This window comes from Bison bison, unplaced genomic scaffold (assembly GCF_000754665.1).
Source record: "Bison bison bison isolate TAMUID 2011002044 unplaced genomic scaffold, Bison_UMD1.0 scf7180017864035, whole genome shotgun sequence".
Lineage (NCBI taxonomy): Eukaryota > Metazoa > Chordata > Mammalia > Artiodactyla > Bovidae > Bison > Bison bison.
Genome location: NW_011494607.1, coordinates 19066787 through 19086781, shown reverse-complemented (window position 1 = coordinate 19086781; position 19995 = coordinate 19066787). Strand labels below are relative to the sequence as shown.

Below are 19995 nucleotides of genomic sequence, written 5' to 3'. Positions count from 1 at the left end.
TTAGTCATACCTCTAGTTTTCTTTGACATTTTCTCTGTACATTAAAGAAAAATTCTTGCTAGTTGATTTTGCTAAATTAGAATTCCAGAGGAGGAAAGTATCAGTTCTTCAATAGTCAAATGGTTTGGTAATTCTCTACAGGGGATAGCCTAAGCATATATGGTTTGTGAAAACTTAAGGATCTCTCAGTTTCAGTACTGTTGTCATTTGGGTTGATAATTCTTCATTGTGAAGGGGCCTGTCTCATGAGAGGACAGAGTTAGCCCTGGCCTCTAACCACTGGGTGCCAAGAGTAGCTCTGCCAGTTGTGATAATCAAAACTGTCTCACAGCTTTGCCAAATGTCCCCAGGGGTGTGGGTGGGGCAGAATTGCTCCTGTTCGAGAGTCACTTGACATACCCACATCAGCTTCTCCCTTGTCTCTTTCATGTCCAGTTCGTTCCTGCCTGTACCTGAAAGTATATAAATCTGTTCATTTCTCTCTCGAGCCATTGCATCTACCCTGATCTCCGGCTATTCCTGATGCCATCCAATCTGCCATTACACAGAGTGATGTTTTTAAAATGTAAATCGGATCATGGCAACCCTTGCTTAAAAACTTCTCATGGCACTCCATTACACTTAGGATAAGTGACCCAAACTCTTAAATTTGAATACTAGGCTCTGTATGAACTGTCCCCAGTTTTGTCTGTAGATGTATCTCATTGCTTTTGCCTCACCCTATGTATTTCCCTTACCCCTTAATTTAAAGACAAAAGTGGATAAATACTATTTCTTGATGTGCAAAACTACTGAACATGTTTTCATAATATTTGCTTAAATTTATTTCTTTTTAGGTGTTATGAGTGTGATGAAAAATTATCAACACATTGTAATAAGAAGGTTTTGGCTCAGATAGTTGATTTTCTCCAGAAACATGTTTCTAAAACACAAACAAGTAAGTTCACAGCAGTTGCTAAAGAAATTTGTATTAAGGTATAATATTTTATAATTCTTATAAAGAAATGATACATTTATAAAGAGTACTTTGAGTTTTAGTGTGACCTCTCAGTATGAGTGCTGTGAATTCTTAGGTAGCGATTTTGTGATGTTATCTTACATAACTAATAATGAGAAGATGGAAAGGATAAGTTACTGGATTGTGGGCTTTGGAGTCAGATGGTGCTGAATTTGAATTTCGGTTCCACCTAAATAATTTAATTATCTATGTGACTTTAACTTCTTATTTATATGATACTTCTATCAAGTGGGATTGTTGTAACGCTTAGACATGTTCTCTAAAGATTAGGAAGTAATGTGTATAAAAATACTTACATAAACCTTGACACATATTTATGAAATGACGTCTGTTATTTGTTATCATTGTAATGCCATCCTGACATTCACTACCTGGAGTTAGGCTAACCTGCCAGATTAAGGGCTCAGTTCCCAAAAGATTGCCCTCACATCAGACACCATTCTCAGGCTAGGAGTTCTCAGGCCCCCTGCATTTCTGACCAACTGGCTATCAGGGTGCCCACTATCTTCTTAGTTCAATAATTTATTGGAATTACCCAGAACATAGGAAAGTGCTATACTTAAAATTATAGTTTCAATATAGCAGCAACAACAAAAAAAAAACACAAATCAGGACCCGCCAAAAGAAAAGATATAGGCTGAGATGTGGGAAGGTACCAGACATGAAGCTTTGTATCTTCTTCCTGTGGGATCAGGATGCATCACCTTCCCAGTGCAGTGATGTGTCAGTACACCCAGGGTATTGTTAACCAGGGAAGCTCACTGGAGCTTTGGTGTCTGGAGTTTTTAGTAGGGTTTCATTGTATAGGCGTGGTTGATTGAATCACTGGCCACAGGATTTAACTGAGCCTCCAGTATCCCAACCCTCTAATCACACGTTTGCTCTTTCTGGTATGGCTGGCCCCCATCCCGAGTCATCTCATTAGTGTACACCCTCTAGAGTCCCACATGAATAAAAAAGATACTTTGCTAACATAAACTATCAAGAGTGATGTGAGGGGCCCACCATAAGTAGAATAGATTCTCCAGTCACTCTGGTAATCCAAGGATTTAGAGAGGTCTTCTCAGGAACTTGGAACAAAGAGCAGCCAAATTCTTTATTATGGAAGTGATGTATATGTTGTATTTTCTTATCTAACATACAAGTAATATGTAATACATGTTAATATATATTAAGAATACATAGAGAAGCAGTTTATTCAATCAAAAATGTTAAGTGCCTACCACTTAATACTTTATTTGATATGAAGTGGTAAAACAAAAGCAGGTTTAACTTGTCCTCATGGAGTTTAGAGCATAGGGAGAGAGACAAACATAACACACATGTAACTTCTGATAAGTGCTACAAAGGAAAGGAACAGATTGCCATGGTAGGTGGTCTCATGGTCATAGTGATCAAGAAAGGCTTACGTGGCTGGAGTGTGGTTTGCTGGCAGAGAGCAGAATGTGATGAAGTTAAGATATGGTTATCAGGTTATGAAGAATACCATAGGGAATTCCATGGTAAAGAATTTTTATTTTATTGGAAAAGTCATGGAAACTGTTGAAGTGCTTTAAGTAGAAATGTAGTAGTCATTCCATCTTTTTTAAAAATAAAGATTACTCTGCCAAATGGAGAATGGACTGTTGTGCGTGAAGAGTGGAGGTGGGGAGATCCTTAAGGAGGTTATTGGGGTAGAGCAGGTAAGAGATGAGGAGGGGTTCTGGTGGAGAGTGGTGGACTAGGTGTAATGAGTGAGGGAGAGTAGGAGGCATCAAGTACGGATCTCAGGATTTTGGTTAACAAGGCAAATGGGGATAAATGGCCGTGATAATTTTGAAATGCCTTTGGAGCAGGAATTGAACTGCTTAGTAGGTGGCATCAGAAACTGAAAAATTATGTAAAAGTATAGTTTTCAGCTGTGTTTTCTGTAGCCCAGTAGAGAATGATTTTTATTAGCTATTGCTCTGAGACAGTAATGGTGAAAACACTAGAGGAGGAGCTAGAGGAGGTAAACTCAGGTTCTTGGACAGCAGAAGAAACGATTAATTTTATCACTCACTCATTGGAAAATATGGTGGTTGTAGATATTTAATACTTAGAGAGCAGATGTTGGTCTTGATGGCTGTCTCCTGAAGGCTGCACATTACTTTCGTTGGCCAAAAGAAGAAATGTAGGGACAGGATGGCATGGGTGCCAAAAATACAGTTGTAGAAATTATTCCCTCTGGATTTTTTACATTAGAGTTTCCTTGAGGTTAAGAATAAAGACAGTCTGAGTCCATTGAATTTTACAGATTTCTTGTGTATTTATTATCACAAAGGATATTGTAAGGTAGGGAGTGTAGAATGGGACAAAAATCGTGGGGGGATTTGACATTCAATTCTGACTCTTTTCAATCACTAGCTCTGTGACCTGGAACAGATTATTGTTTATCTGAGTCTCAGGTTCTTTTATTTCTTATCTTTTTTTTAAAAATATTAAATTTATTTATTTATTTGGCTGTGCCAGGTCTTAGTTGCTACATGTGGGGTCTTTAGTTGCAGCATATGAAGTCTAGTTCCCTGACCAAGGATCAAACCCAGGCCCCCTGCATTGAGAGTGTGGAGTCTTAACCACTGGGCCACCAGGGAAGTCTTGTCTGAGCCTCATTTTCCTCAGCACTTTATCCATCTTTCCCATGAGAATAGAGGTTGACAAGACCTTTCTTAAGGTTTAAGGTGTGAAATAAAAAATATAATGATGTAATTCGAATAGAATTTATATTTTGAGTGATATTCACATAGAGTCCTTCAGAAATTCAAAGAGGAATACAGTGTTCAATTGAGCTCAGTAGGAATCACGCATGAGTGGATGAGCTGGCTTCCAAGTTGGTCCTTAAAGGATAAACTTTGGACAGGTAGAAGACATCATTTCAGGTGGTGAGAAGGAAGTGCTAATGTAAGCTTTAACTGTTTATGAAACCAGGGTAGCACTTGGAATGGGGAAACAGGTTCTTGAAAGAGTTTGAGAGTGTGTAGAACCTTTAAAGTCAGGGAGAGACATAGTTCTGAATTCAGGGTTTCCAGAAGGTCTAGGTCAAAATGTTATTATCTCTGTGTTCCAAGTTTCAGTAGCTCTTGGGCAAGTTTGATTCAAAATAAGATCCCATGGTATTCTAGAAGTAAGTTTTTTGGGATAGTAATATTATTATAAAATGCTTTACAGATCAAATATGGAAGTTGCTATTGAGGTTTGTAAGAATGCTGGATATGATTATATAGTTATTTTAAATGATAATCATGAAGATTGTGGAAATATAAAAACGTCTGTATATGGGAACTCAAAAAGACTATTAAACCGTATTCACTGTGTTCAAGTGAAAGGATAAGAGTGACTTAAAAGGAGCCTTTTTATATGTTAAGTAAAAATAACTACTGAGAGGAAAGCCTGTACCTGTACGTTAAACATGTTTTTAAGTTACATGATGCCTGGTCTCATTTCACATCTGATGCATCTAGTTTAGCCTCTCTGCTCAGTGAATCTCACCTTTTGTTCCCAGTAGCTCTTTAGACTCTATCAATATTTCTCATATTAGATATTAAAACTAAAAAAATTAGAATGTTTTTTAATTTTACTGGAAAATAGTAGTAATTCCATGACATGTTAACACAAATATCATATTTTTAGGACAGAGAACTGTTTCCAGAACAACACAAACCTAATCAGTGGCGTTGTTTTACATTTTTACAACTCTCTTGAACGTCTGGCTTAATAGAAACAGCTGGATTCTCATAGCTACTTATGCATCCAGTCTGTTCTGATATCACATGGCATGTAGCTGCTGGAAAACTGCTTTGTATAATTGAGAATGAATGAAAGTTAAAAAACCAAATAACATCTTGGGCTTGTTACGAAAATACTGTTGAGCTTAAGGACACTCAAGAGATGGAGGTCATCTTCAGATCCACTTTGAGAACTGCTGAACTAGCACATTTCTATCCTTGTAGTTTCTGTCTTCCATCTTTCTTGCCTGAAGGCTCGGCTTATATCCTACTTCAGTGACACTTTCCCAGTCCTTTGTTTTATCTCTCTGTGTAACCTCCATTATAATCTTAACACTCGGTTTTGTGGTGTTCAGCTTTTGTGTGTATCTGTGTCTGATTTATACAACTGTACGTGTCTTGAGGAATGTACCCTGGCTTATGTTCTTTCTGATTCTCATAGAACTAGGCAGTAAATACTGTTGAACTGAATTCTTGCATTTTCACCAAAACACCCCTGAATATTATCAAATTATTTGTTCATTCAGTCTTCTAATATAGCTGAGTTTCTACCTTGCGCCAGAAACTGCTAGATGTTGGAGATACAGTAGTGCATGAGACAGATCTGTTTCTCAGTTCCTGCCATTATTGATCATTTAGTCAGTGAGGGATATTGACAAGTCATAATTATAATTGCTGCTTAAATAGTGCTGTGATGGAGCAAGTACAGTGGACTATGAGAACAGTTTGGAGTGGTATCTAACCTAGAGGATCCAGGAAATTTTTATTTAGAGTAAGAGATTTCTAAGCTGGGAACTGAAGGACAGCTAAATATTAGCTAAGCAGGGAGCTGAAGGACAGCTAAATATTAGCTAAGCAGAAAGGGAAGGGGAGATAGCTTATTGATGAAGGATCTGTTTAGGGATTGTATAGCTGCAAGATTGAGTTTTGTGATGATGGCCATGGTGAGAGGTGAGAATCTGGAGGTAAGTGGAAGTACCAATTGAAGGGCCTTGTAAGTTTAGAGTTTATCTTGCAGGCAGTATTGAGCCACTTATAGGTTCTAAGCAGAGAAGTGGATGATCAGTTACGTAGTTTAGAAAGACCACTTACTGTGCAAGGGAGTTAGATAGGAATGCCCTTGTATGTATACCTGCCCACTCATATGGCAGTGTCATTTTATTATATGACTCAATCCAGACTTCTAAGGACAGTGGTTAGCCAGGAGGTAGAGGAATGTGGAGAACAAACAGGTGAAGTCATTGTTATTTGATTCCAAGGTAGAGGAATAGTGGGATAGCAAGTTTTTCCTTTTTATTCTTTAAAGATTAATCTTTTCAGCTGTAGAAATGGGCAAATTACATTAATACTACATGACTGGTTTAGGTAATTGCATTAAGCAGTTGAGGGAACCCTAGTGCTGGTTCCCAGAAGAATGCTTACAGCTGTGTAGATCTCACATCTGATGCTAGGATTTGCTTTAAAAAAAAAAAAAAAAAACTCTCCACAATCTCCACCTCAAACACATATCAGAAAACTAAAAACAACAAATAAAATCTCCTTATAATGAAAAGGTCATATATAACACAAGATTGGAAAAAGAGCAAGAAAACTTTCTTGTGAGACCCATCCAGAAAACCAGAAATATGTGGGCCAGTTTTCTCAGAGGGCTTATTGCTCATTTTGGTAGTCTTGTAAATGTCACAGAAGTATTCTACAAACACAGGAATTCCCGTCGAAATTGTGTCATTGCATATATGTGAACTAGGCAGATGATAGAGAATCCCACATTCTTTTCTAAACCAGTAAATTTGAGTAATACTGATGGGATGCCATTTTCAAAGAACTTAAAGAGAGCATGAAATATTATATTCTGTTCAATTCATCAAGCTTATGCTCCTGATGTAAAAAGACATGTTGGTTCTTTGGTTTTATTAAGTTTGTTGTACCTGTTTTTGAAATAAGAAAGTATATACATTTGGAATCTGAAATAATATATCTGAGTATAAATAATATTGTACCCTTTTACAATAACAATATATAATGTAATACTTTTTAAAATAAATAATACAGTTCTGCTATAAAGTGACAGTCGTATGCCTAAAATTTGCGTTTTCAAAAAATAAGTACTAAAAATAGTTATTCCCATATATGAACGGGGTTAGGGACAAAAAAAATGTTGAACATTTAAAAAAACAACTTATTACCTGTAGGGATTTAAATCTGGAGTTCCTCTTCCGAATTACAGAACACAGAAAACCACTTGAATGAATTTACTCAGTTCTCCCCAAAATGGTGCTAACTTGTACCCTTCTGGGTATAGAGGAAGATGTTAAATTGCATACAGTGGGTACGTAGAGTATTAGGGCTTAATATTTTTTGATGAACCCTTTGAGAAGGGCTGCTATAAACTTTAATAAAGGTATAAATTCATACACCAAAGACAACCAGCAATTGATTATATACAACTTTTGCTTGAAAGCAGTAGTCTTTTCTATCACCACTAGCATTTCATCAGTGTCTCAAGTTGTTACACTTAGAAACCTTATCATCCATTGTTAGACAGATAGCAGATCATAATGGATGTGTGGATTCTGAACCCAGATTGCCCAGGTTTGAATCTACTCTGTACAATTAGCTGTGTGCCTTCGTTTGATCATGATCTTTACAATGAGGAAAGTTAACAGAGGAGATGATGCTTTCAGATTCTTTCTTTAAATAAGCAAACTGCAAAATAAGTTTGCTTTCCTCATGCCTATGGGACACTCAGGATGCACTAGTGTTCCAGCTCTGGTTTAACCAAGACAGTTCACAAATATTTATGCCTTTGCGAAAAGAGCGACGTTTGATATTATTTGGCAACAAATCCACTGTTGGTTGTTTTCAGTTTTCTCCTGCTAAGTCACTTCAGTCGTGTCCGACTCTGTGTGACCCCATAGACGGCAGCCCACCAGGCTCCCCCGTCCCTGGAATTCTCCAGGCAAGAACACTGGAGTGGGTTGCCGTTTCCTTCTCCAATGCATGAAAGTGAAAAGTGAAAGTGAAGTCGCTCAGTCATGTCCTACCCTTAGCGACCCCATGGACTGCAGCCCGCCAGGCTCCCCAGTCCATGGGATTTTCCAGGCAAGAGTACTGGAGTGGGGTGCCATTGCCTTCTCCCATGATGAGCAAAACTGCATCTTTGGTCCTGTGATGAGCAAAACCGCATCTCTGTATTTGCTTCTCTGTTTCTGTAGGTTAAATTTTTTGGAATTTCTGGCCAATTTATAAGCACATCTTGAATTTTGATTACTGTTGTTAAGCTGCCCTCTAGAAAGACTATGCAAAGGATATAGTTGGCAAGAATACTCTTTTTTCTGTGTCTAACTTTCTTTATAGTTTTTAGCGATTTTTTTGGTTTTGTTTTTGGGGGTTTGGAGGGAGCAGTAATGAAATTTTTAGTCATTGTTACTAAGTCCACCAGTCTTTTCTGTAACGGTTTTTTAGCCTTTGAGATCATGCTTTGAAAGTCTTTTTATTCTAAGGTTATAAACATATTCACTCACAATTTTCTGGTACATTAAGGATTTTTTAAAGTTTATAATTTAATATCTGCTGCTGCTACGTCGCTTCAGTCGTGTCTGACTCTGTGTGACCCCAGAGACGGCAGCCCACCAGGCTCCCCCGTCCCTGGGATTCTCCAGGCAAGAACACTGGAGTGGGTTGCCATTTCCTTCTCCAATGCATGAGAGTGAAAAGTGAAAGTGAAGTCGCTCAGTCGTGTCCGACTCTTCGCGACCCCATGGACTGCAGCCTACCAGGCTCCTCCGACCGTGGGGTTTTCCAGGCAAGAGTACTGGAGTGGGGTGCAGTTGCCTTCTTCTGATTTAATATCTAGAGTTGGTTTAAACGGTAGGGAATCTTTGTGTTGGACTCATTTTTATTGTAGCAAAATTTGAGGTGCTTAAGATTACTTTTTAGATAATCTTAGCCAAATTTTGAAAACATTTTCTTTTCTCTTTATTTTGGCTCTGCTGGTGCTTCAGCCAGAAAGTGAAGACTTTGTCTGGTTTATTTTTTTGTTGTTGTTGTAGCAGCTTTGTCCTTTTAATTATACCATCCTTCAAAACATCTTGAAGTTCAGCCCTTAGTTGCATTCATTCTGTGTTCATAAAGGAAGAGTTCTTAAAGTGAATATGATCTAAAATTGCTGCCAGATTGAGAAAGCTTTGTTGTCTCTAAAAGCAAAATGATCAGTAATTATTCTACGTTGGAAGTAACAAATTGCATTTTATTAAAATGCATACCTGTCTGTAGGTCAGATAACTGTGAGACTGATTCAAACACCCTTGTTTTCAACTAGAAACTTAAACTCGCAGCTGACAGTTTCAGTAAGCAAATGTACATGAATACTTAGTTTCTAAAAGTTTTCCTATGATGTAATCATGAATTTCAGGCTAAATTTCTCTATGCTATTCACTGTGTGTCAATTCCTTATACTCCAGTCATAAATCATAGGCAATTATAAATATAGATAGTGGTACATACAGTATCTGGTACACAGTGGACATTTAATAAAGCAATTTTATTTGAACTGTTACCTTTTACATTTATAGTTTACATATATTTATATAAACTATTTCGTATATAACTGTTTCATTGTAACCATGCTGCTTAGTAAAATGAAAAATGTGCACTTTAAATAAGATACATATAAATAGTTCTTAGAAAATGTCAGTCCATTTTCTAGTCCTATTATTGGATCTATTTAATATTCAAGCCTAATAACATAATTAATTTTGAACGTGTTCTCACAGAGTTACATGTATAAGTCAACAAAACAGACTCTTGCCACTTATGTGAAGTAGCTATTTAACCATGAAATAAACTATTTTTATTGCCATTGCCCCGTGGATATGTTCTTCCTGGCAGTGCTGTCCATATTTGGTGGCTCTGCATGGAGAGCCAGGTGGTGCTGAAAAGCATCGCACAGTGAAGCGTGGATATATCTAGGTTTGACATTTGTCATCCCTTACTGCTGAAGGGAAGGGTAAAATCTGGTTTTCCATATGCTTATGCTTTTTTTTGCCTGCAGTTTTGACCAGATGGTCTTATGAACATTGTTTACTTTAAGATGCTATCCCAGATGTTTTGAAAACTGATGGGTAAATGTGATATACAGATACATAAATCATTTGCACTTTATGGTTTAACAAATACTATTTGGCCTTATAAGATTAAAATATAAGTTACTTCTGGAAGTATTTTCCCAAGTGAATAATAAATATAATTTATAGATATATAGTATATATTTATATGGAGTTAATAGTTTATTTCCCCCAGCCACTCTGTTTTCATAATAAGCTAAAACATGGCAACATTTATTAAGAACATTAACTAAAGGGAATACTTGTGAGAAGTCATATTTGTTAGGGGTTGAGAACAGTCAAATCTGTACGAATCTTGCCTGCTATTTTTTTGTAATTCTTCTCATTGTGCATAAATCACTGAAGAGAAATTACCTGGCAAAATGACAATGGATTTATAATCAAAAGATTATCATTTTTATTCTGGGCAAATCACTTAACCAGTTGGAGAATGAGTTTTGTAAAATCACAGCAACAACCTTGCCCCAAAAGACGGGACACTGCTTGGATTTAATTATTCCTTTGTCCTAAATCTCTTAAAAATCACTGTGAAGCCATCCAGTGGCAATAGCTACAATGAGAGCCTGAAATCTGCCAATTCTGGACTTCAGTTGGAATATCAGATGTAATTAAGAGGTGGACTGCTCCCGTTTGCAAGCCAGGATCAGCATGGGGCTTCCTCTTGTTTGTGCAGTGCTTCTTCAGCACTGGCTGGCTTTTTTCATTTGCTTTTGCATTTCCTTGCAAGTTTGAATACTGTCTGGCCTTTTCCCGCTTTTCCTTTTCTCTACGCCTGGCCTCTGTACTTCAGTGACCCTCTCCATTGATTGTACCGAGCTTTGTCTCCAGGCTCTAGTATGGGGTATAATTCTTATCATTTATTTTTAATATCTGGAGGACAGGAGGAGAGGTCTATTTTTCTAGTTCTTTTCTGTGTTAATTCAGAATTCTAGGGTTGGGATTTAAAAACAACTCCTCGTTATCTGGATAACAAATATCCAGTAACAACCAATAGTGTTTAACGTAGGAATAAAGGGGGGAAACAGGTAATAGAGTTAATGATAAAATGTTGTGTCACAGGGTAAAAGTTGAGTTGAAGGAAAAATCTTTTCTTTGTAATAGATTTGGTTAGTGAAAGAAACATCTGAGAATCTACAGATCTATTTTTCTCCCTAAGATGTTTCCACATGAGGAAAAAAAGCAGGATCACAAAAACCATGAAGTCAATGTAAAAGGCAAAACTCACATTAGCAATTTAGGAAATCCAGTTAGAAATGAGATAAACTTGAGGGGAAAATCCCCAGAAAATACAGGAAATGATTAAAGAGAAGAAAGTGAGAGCAGACAAACAATGGACATGACAAATAGCTCATGAAGATGTGGATGTTGGCATGAATAGCAATTTCGGGGGGCTCTCTGGGCTGTTTTTCACACACTTACAAAGTGCTTAGCATGCCCTATACTTTGCAAAGCAAGTTTAGCTCATTTAATCCTTATAAAAACTATATAAGAAAATATGTTAATCATCCCACTTGATTGATAGTGGAACCCTATGGCTAGAAGCCTTTCCTTTGGCAAAAGTCACAGGTCGTTCCTTTGACCAACAAGGTGTGCATGATATCAGTCTGCCAGTACCTGAGACTGAGGTTTCTCTTGATGGTGTTTGTTTTCCACTCCTGTCCATGAGAAAAGGGCCACCTCAGCGCCTTTGTATCTCCCATAATGCTTTTGTACAGAAGGCTGGGGAGGAGATGTCTTAATTTATTTCCTCTTAAGAAGTCATTGGAAGCATATAAAGCTAAAATTTGACAGTATTTGCTGTTTAATGTTGTTGGTTTTAATTTATATTGAGCTTTTAAAATATGTATGTTCTCTTCAACATCACACCCCTGTGGAGGATAGAGCAGTCATAAGAGACATTCTCTTATCTCCATGAATCTGGTTGGAGAAGCAGACAGCCACTTAAAAGTTAATTAGCAATGCAGGACAGCATGTCAGTATTGCATGCGTGCATGCTAAGTCACTTCAGCTGTATCCAACTCTTTGAAACTCCCAATGGACCACAGCTTGCCAGGCTCCTCTGTCCATGGGATTCTCCAGGCAAGATACTGGAAGGGGTTGGTTGTCATTTCCCTCTCCATTGTCAGTATTAAGTAAATAAAAATATAATTGTAAATACTGTAAAATCTGAGAGTTGAAAGGAATATAAAAGAACATCCCTTTAAAATCAGAAGATTTGAGAACTTCGCAGTTTCATGTCAAACTTCAAATTATAATGATTTAGAAATCTGTTAAATAGATAATAATCAATAATACCAGTTCATAAATGTTAGAAATTTTTCTTCCTTTTCATAGTTATTAAACATGATGAATTGATATAATTTGCAAATCAGTGTTAATTATGCAAGTCAGTAAGCCCAAAACATGCACTTTACCATACTCTTAAGTATTAGATATTTTACTTTTTATATTATGCTGTGGGATTCCCCACCCCCTAGCCCCAGGTTCTGCATCCTTGGATTCAGCCAACCACAGATCAGAAATATTCCCCCCAAAATTCCAGATACTTCCTAAAAGCAAAACCTGAATTTGCTGTTCACTGGCAACTATTTATTTACATAGCATTTTTATTGTATTAGGTATTATAAGTGATCTAGAGATGATTTAAAGTATATGGGTGGATGTGTGTATGTTACATACAAATACTGTGCCATTTTATATAAGAGACTTGAGCATCCATGGATTTTATTTTGACAGTTTCTAATTTATAGAAAGCAAGAACTATACCATCCCCAAATTACTACTGTATGGTGTTTTTAAAATTCCATCACATTTCTTCTGTTTATTAATTGGCATTCTTTTGTCAGGAAACGTTTTTTCTTTTATCCTCATTTAAAAAGTCTATTATCAATTCAGACCCATTCTCATTTTGTTCAGTGAGTAATACTCTTATCAGTACTCTTCTTTATTTTGATATACAAATTGTTCCAAATTGGACCACTGGAAACCTGTTCAAAATGATGCCTGTGTATTTTGACATACTCATCTTTTTTTCTTCTTTGGAGCACTTATTTTCTGGAATAACAAAAATGGTAGAGGCTCATTTTGCCTCTTTTGCTGCCCCAGGTTTAGAATCAGCCTTTTCTTCAAAGAGTCTTCATTTGTTTTAATGGACAATGGTATTTAGAAACCAAGATCTTTTCTACTTGCTTGTTTAAAATTCATTTTAAACTACTTTATTTTTAAATTCACCTGGAATTCTACAGGGAGGTTTGAAGAATGGATGTGTATGTATTAGGATGAATTAAAATGAATTACTTTAGCTGTAAGATACAAAACAAGAACTACTTATTTCCATTTGTATTCTTGCCCCTCAGAAACACTGATTCAGAGGAAAAATCTTATTTAGTTTTAAATAATATATTTAAATTGTATCAAATGATACGTATTTAAAATCTCATATCCATTGTGTTTTCTCTAACTTAGGTGCATTTTCTAGAATCATAAAACTTTGTGAAGAAAAATGTGAAACAGGTGAAAAAAATAAGGGAAGAAAAGGTGGCAGTGTAACATCTGTAAAGGGAATTACAAATTTAGGAAATACTTGCTTCTTTAATGCGGTCATGCAGGTAAGAGCCATGAGAAAGCTTTGTAAAATGTAAAAGTTTGTTTTAATTAATTTGTGTTTTTTGGCACACCTTGGATGTCAAATAGCAAGCACACCTTGGACTGCTAAATGTTCATCTAGAAGTTTATCTGTTTTCTTTTTGATTATTTTTGGCTGTTTTTAGCCATTGGGCTTCCCTTGTGGCTCAGCTGGTAAAGAATCCGCCTGCCATGTGTGAGACCTGGGTTCGATCCCTGGGTTGCGAAGATCCCCTGGTGAAGGGAAAGGCTACTCACTCCAGTATTCTCTCTGGAGAATTCCATGGACTGTATAGGCCATGGGGTTGCAAAAAGTCAGATATGACTGAGCGACTTTCATTTTCACTTTAGCCATTGTCATATAGTACATATGCCTTCTTTTTCCACATTGATTCTGAAAGACCTCTGTATTTTACCATGGCTCTGTCAGTAATAGTGATATTTATTAAATGTAAAATGTATTTAGTTAAATTTTCTTAAAACCTAAAGACATTTTTGCTATATCAGATGATATTTGAAACTTGGAGAGAGTATTTATTCTGTGAAATTGGAGGCATATTATAACTGAATCAGAAGATAATACTTTTATTTTCTTTCAGAACTTGGCACAGTCTTACATTCTTACTGAATTGATGAATGAAATCAAAGAACATGGTACAAAACTCAAGATTGTTCCTTCCTCTGACTCTCAACTGGTAAGAATTATAATTATCTGGATAATAGCTCTTTTTAGATAAGCTGGTGATGTTGCCAAAATCTATTTTTCTTACTTCTCAGAGCTATCCATTGAGATGGTAGTCAGAGAATTTGAAAAAATAATTCGAAAGCATTTTGTGAAAATAAATAATAAGACTTAAAACTTCTAAGATCAGAGCTTTAAGATATGTTATGCTTCAAACATCTCATAAGTCAAACAACAGAAAAAATACTGAGGCAGCTTTTGAGTAGACATACTAGAAAAGACTAAAGCGTTTTGATTTTTGTTGAATGAAACATCTAGGATTCTTGTTCTATATTATAAAATCTGTATTATAAAATTGATAGTTAATGGTAACATTTACTTAAATACAGCATTTTTATCCTTTAAAGGTAGATTTAATTTTAATAGTGATCATCTGAAGGTTTTCTGGAGCCTAGTTTGATATTGGGTTTTTAAACTAATGAGAAAGGGGAAAAGGCAGCCTCTGACATTTGGAAGCTATCCTGATACCCACTGTTAGGCCATGTTGTTCACGTAACCTCACAGAATACCAGCCTCAAGCAAGGTTACTCCAAGACTGTTAAATGAGACAAAACAAGTCCGCTTAATACTTTTGTCTAAACCAAGATTACTCTTCCAGTGAGAAAATCCCAGTCACCTTCTCTTGGCCAAAAGGAGTCACTGTGACTTTTTTTTTCACTTGTTACAGCTTTATCTTCATTCTAGTTTCCTTTTATTGAGATATTTCATCGTAGAAATACCCCCACTTTATTACAGCATCCAACTGAGAACAGACCTTTTCTAAAATTATTTTCCTTAATTTCTTCCCTAAACCACCCACCTGAAACCCAAATCCTCCATTGGTTCTTTTGAATACCTCTGATTGAGACACTCCATGGTTCCCTGTTGTGTGTGTTCCCCCTCAAACCAACAAGTAATGAACCCATCTTGTTCTGCTCCAAGTGTGTTCCTGGTGGTCTTGGAGGGTATTACACTAATAATTAAGAGTCCAGTTAGAAATTGATTTGGAGAAGGTGATGGCACCCCACTCCAGTACTCTTGCCGGGAAAATCCCATGGACAGAGGAGCCTGGTAGGCTGCAGTCCATGGGGTCGCGAAGAGTCGGACACGACTGAGTGACTTCCTTTTCACTTTTCACTTTCATGCATTGGAGAAGGAAATGGCAACCCACTCCAGTGTTCTTGCCTGGAGAATCCCAGGGACGGGGGAGCCTGGTGGGCTGCCGTCTACGGGGTCACACAGAGTCGGACACAACTGAAGTGACTTAGCAGCAGCAGCAGAAATTGATTTGTCTATGTGTGTTTTAGAGGAACAAAGAGTGAAGGTATAGCTCATAATCTGGCTGTTGAAATTCTTAAAAAAGAGGAATTCTAAAACTTCTTAGCCCAATGTAGTAACCTTAGATTTTTCTTCGAAGGAAGCAATTTTGAAAGACACTATGGTTGTATTTTTTGTTAAAAAGTCAGTCTGTAAACTCACTGCCCTTTCATTCTCTTGAGATTTTTATGGTGAAGCCCAGTTGCCACCTTGGGAGCTAGTGAAGACTGCTTTACAAAATAATGATAGGGTTTGAAAAGATTTCTGACTAACTGTGATCTGATGTTAGATTTAAGTATTTCACACTTGAAGCTGTGAAATTAGTATATGGCAATCAGATATTATAGCTGATCACTGTAGGTTTGTCATTCTAAGAGGGAAATTTTCAATCTTAGGTCTTAGTTTTTTAGGACATAATAGTTGATCTGAGTTGTGGGACTACAGTATAGATCACTGCTCTTTCACCACCTGTTTTCTTTGGGCCTTTGTAATCTGTATGCCTTTTCTTTCTTTTCCGTACCTTATTGTGGCTCAAACCACCAGTAATATGTTGAACAGAAGTGATAAATGTCTTAGTCCCTGAATTAGGGAGAAAACACTCAGTACTTCATTATTAATATGAGTAGGTATAAAATAAGTACAAGGTAATGTATTTTGTGACATAATTCCCATTCCTTATTTTATTAGTAAAATATTTGGAAAAAAGAAGAATATGGGGTTTTGCTAATAAATGTTTATGATTATTTGTGAATATGTACAAATAACAAGTCAATGAATAATTTTAGGAGAGTACATGAAGGGACAGTTAAAAGCAATGAAATATTGGTTTTTCACTCTTGAGCTAATAGTTATATAAAATAAAGGGCAGAAGATATGAGAATACCTATATTTTTCAAGGTAAGGCATTTAATTTCATTTTTTATATAGTTTTCTTGTATATGAGGGAATAAAGCTTTTTAATACACTTGAGATGGTTTAGTCATCATTTAAACAATATAACTCTCTCTTAGATTTTTTAATGACATTTTATTTTAAAATTGTTTATTTCTGACAAAGAATTGATCCTGTTTTTAAAGGACCCGTTAGTGGTGGAACTTTCAAGCCCTGGACCATTGACCTCAGCCTTGTTCCTGTTTCTTCACAGCATGAAGGAGACTGAAAGAGGACCACTTTCTCCCAAAGTTCTTTTTAATCAGCTTTGTCAGAAGTGGGTACATCTACTGTCTTAATATGAATGATCATGAGTTACGAAGCACTAATATGCTTATCTGGGCTTCCCTGGTGGCTCTGACAGTTAAGAGTCTGCCTATGATGCAGGAGACCTGGTTTGATTCCTGGGTAGGGAAGATCTCTTAGAGCTTAATATGAGTAGTTTGACACTTACTGTGACTTTGCTGTTATGTCTTGGACTACCAAGAGAAAGGGACTTTCCAGGTGTCAGTAGTGGTAAAGAACCCACCTGCCAATTCAGAAGACATAAGAGACGCAGGTTTGATCCCCAGGTTGGGAAGATCCCCTGGAGAAGGGAATGGCAACCCACACCAGTATTCTTGCCTGGAGAATCCCATGGACAAGAAGAGCCTGGTGGGCTGTAGTCCATAGGGTCAGCGAAGAGTTGGACACGACTGAAAGCTACTTAGCACACATGCAGAGAAGGAACTAACGTTTGTTTAGTTGCAGCTGTGTGCTGTATGTAAATTGTGTCTCATAATGCTCTGAAGACGTGATTGTTTTCCCCCATTTTATGTATAAGAAAACTGAGACTGCCAGAAGTTGAGTAGCTTCCCGTGTTTCATGAGAACAAGGCAGGGTTTAAATAGATGTCTGTCCTGACTCAGAAGCCCATTATGTAATACCATAAAGTAAGAAAATTATAGAATTGTAAAATCTAAAAGTGCCGTTATAGATCATCTAGCTTAGTTTTCTTATTTTTTAAGATGAGTTTTGAGGCATGCAGAGTTTAAGTAAATTTCCCAAGATATTGCCAATATGGTTAAAAACAAAACCCTTATGTGCCTAGAAATAAACACATTCATAAAGGACCTGGCTTAACTTTAAAGCATTCATTTATTCTTTCATAGAAATTTGAAAAAAAAAATGTGTGTGTGTGTGTATATATATATATATATTCCTAGTTTTGTGATATTCTGTGGTGTATCATGTACCTTAAGGGTGTCCCCAAATTCTCAAAAGTTCAGTGTACTGTACTGTGAAGCTTGACACATTTACGGTACTTGATGTGTAGTCATTGCTTAATAAATGTTAGCTATATTGTTTTCAGTGTCCTGAAGATCTCATCCTCATGTGAACAGTAACCATATTTTGTGCTTCTATTTATAGAAAAAAGAGTAAATTGAACCTTGGAATATATGAATATTGAATATATGTTATTTCGAGGTGATTTTAAATAATAGTAATATATTATTGATATAATTACTTTATTTCTTTATTTTTCTTTCCTGTTTTGTTTTTAAATCATAGGGCCCCTGCATTTAAAAGTTTTCAACAACAGGACAGTCAGGAACTTCTTCATTATTTGCTGGATGCAGTGAGGACAGAAGAAACAAAGGTCAGATTTCTCAATGTTTATCACATATACTCTTTAAGAAGAAGGTACAAAATTGAAGGAATTTTACCAAAATTTTAACGTACAGTTGAAAGTAATTTGACTTTTCTTTAAACTATTCTGTTTATCCTCCTCCTCTTTTTTGCCCTGCCTACCACAAGATTATTTTTTTTATCACTTTACAGCTCTATTATCCTTTATTAGTTTATATACTTTGACAATAAATAACAAATTAATTAAAACTAGCTTAAATAAAGAAAAAGGAATCTAATATTCCAGATAAATGGGGATACAGGACAGGAAGTTTTTCAGAAATCCAGAAAGTATTCTCCTTTTCCTCCTGGTCTCTCTGGCTCTGTAGATTTTCTTTATGCATGTCTCTGCAGACTGAGTAGCTTCTTTGCTTCCCTGTCTGAATGGTAGCTCCTAACTGCCATGGCTTGCATGTTGCAGTTCCACGGCTTGCATCTTGCAGTTCCACATGTATAAAGATGAACTGGCTGCTTGTGAATCCTAATTTTAAATTCCCAAAAGAGAGAAACCTCATTGTCCCATGTTGGATTACAATTCACTCAGGGATTAGAGGACTGGGGTCCCAGCCTCCTGAGTCAGGGTCTATTGAGTAAAGAAGATCTAGATAGATTTCCCAAACAGTATTTACTATAACCCTGTCCCTTAATTTAGTGGCTGTTCGTTGACTCTAATATTAAATTAGTTATTTACACCTTTTTTGGTGGGGTCCTATGCAAACAGGATACAGTTTTTCGGAAAAAATGCCAGACATTAAAGATGTCCAGTATAAAGCACATATCCCCCACTTCCTCCTTTCTCACTTGGAGCAGACCCTGCTAATCATTTCATCGCCGTTCCACTGAGTCAGGATTCAGTCTCAGAATCGTTCTTGACATAGCACTCTGGACAGCCCCTGCCAATCCTAATTGTCGTAACAGGTGAAAACCCTGTTTCCTGTTCAAGGTGAATATATTTCTTAATCTATATGTTAATATGCAGTAGAACAACCAGGTGCAAGTGAAGTGCTGATGTGCTTGTGGTAGGTGTTTCTTTTGTTACTATGAAGGGTGGTATCTTTTCTTTTTTAATTCGGTTTTTTTGAATTGTACATGGCATTGTAGTGTTTCTTTATTCTGTATGGCCAGTTTTCAGTGAAGAGACAGTAATGGTTCTAATAATTTCTCATAAATTATCTTAAAGAATGAGTCAGTTACCAAACAGTGTTTATTACAGTTCTATCCTTAATTGGCTGTTTATAGGGTATCATATTAAATGAGTTGAATTTCCACTTCATTTTAATGGGGCTTCCCTGGTGGTTCAGATGGTAAAGCATCTGTCTGCGATGCTGGAGACCTGGGGTTCGATCCCTGGGTCGGGAAAATCCCCTGGAGAAGGCAATGGCAACCCGCTCCAGTACTCTTGCCTGGAAAATCCCATGAACAGAGGAGCCTGGTAGGCTACAGTCCAGGGGTCGCAAAGAGTCAGACACGACTGAGCGACTTTACTTTTTACTCACCTACTGTTTAAAATCAGGTCTGTTGTCTCTGAACAGATTGTGATCTCCTCAAGGAATGGTATTCTATGTGCCTTGCACTTAGTAGGTGCTCATTTAATGTTTGTTCAATATGTTGTCTGTGTTTACTCTAAATGGACAATTTCATTTACGTATTGAATTGGGAAGAAAACAGTTTCTTAAATGAATAAACTAGCTAGTTTTGGGGGGCATTTGCACTTATTTTGAATATGTTATAATTTGAATAAACTGTTAAATTGAAGGGTAGTTCGCATTATATTTTACCTGTAATTTGTTTTGAAGAAATCAGTTAAGAGTAAGTTTTGGGAACATTAGCACAGTCCCCCTGAGCTAA

At 36.7% G+C, this 19995-nt stretch overlaps 1 protein-coding gene across 2 annotated transcripts in view; it reads left to right on the top strand.

Moving 5' to 3' along the window:
* Positions 1–19995, top strand: part of USP45 (ubiquitin specific peptidase 45) — a 55430-nt gene that overhangs the window by 10674 nt on the left and 24761 nt on the right. For both annotated transcript variants that reach the window (XM_010834741.1, XM_010834740.1), the window contains exons 5-9: positions 837–937; positions 13353–13495; positions 14111–14206; positions 16626–16756; positions 18031–18118. In XM_010834741.1, the coding sequence (XP_010833043.1) occupies positions 837–937; positions 13353–13495; positions 14111–14206; positions 16626–16756; positions 18031–18118 (559 nt within the window). The remainder of the gene's footprint in view (positions 1–836; positions 938–13352; positions 13496–14110; positions 14207–16625; positions 16757–18030; positions 18119–19995) is intronic.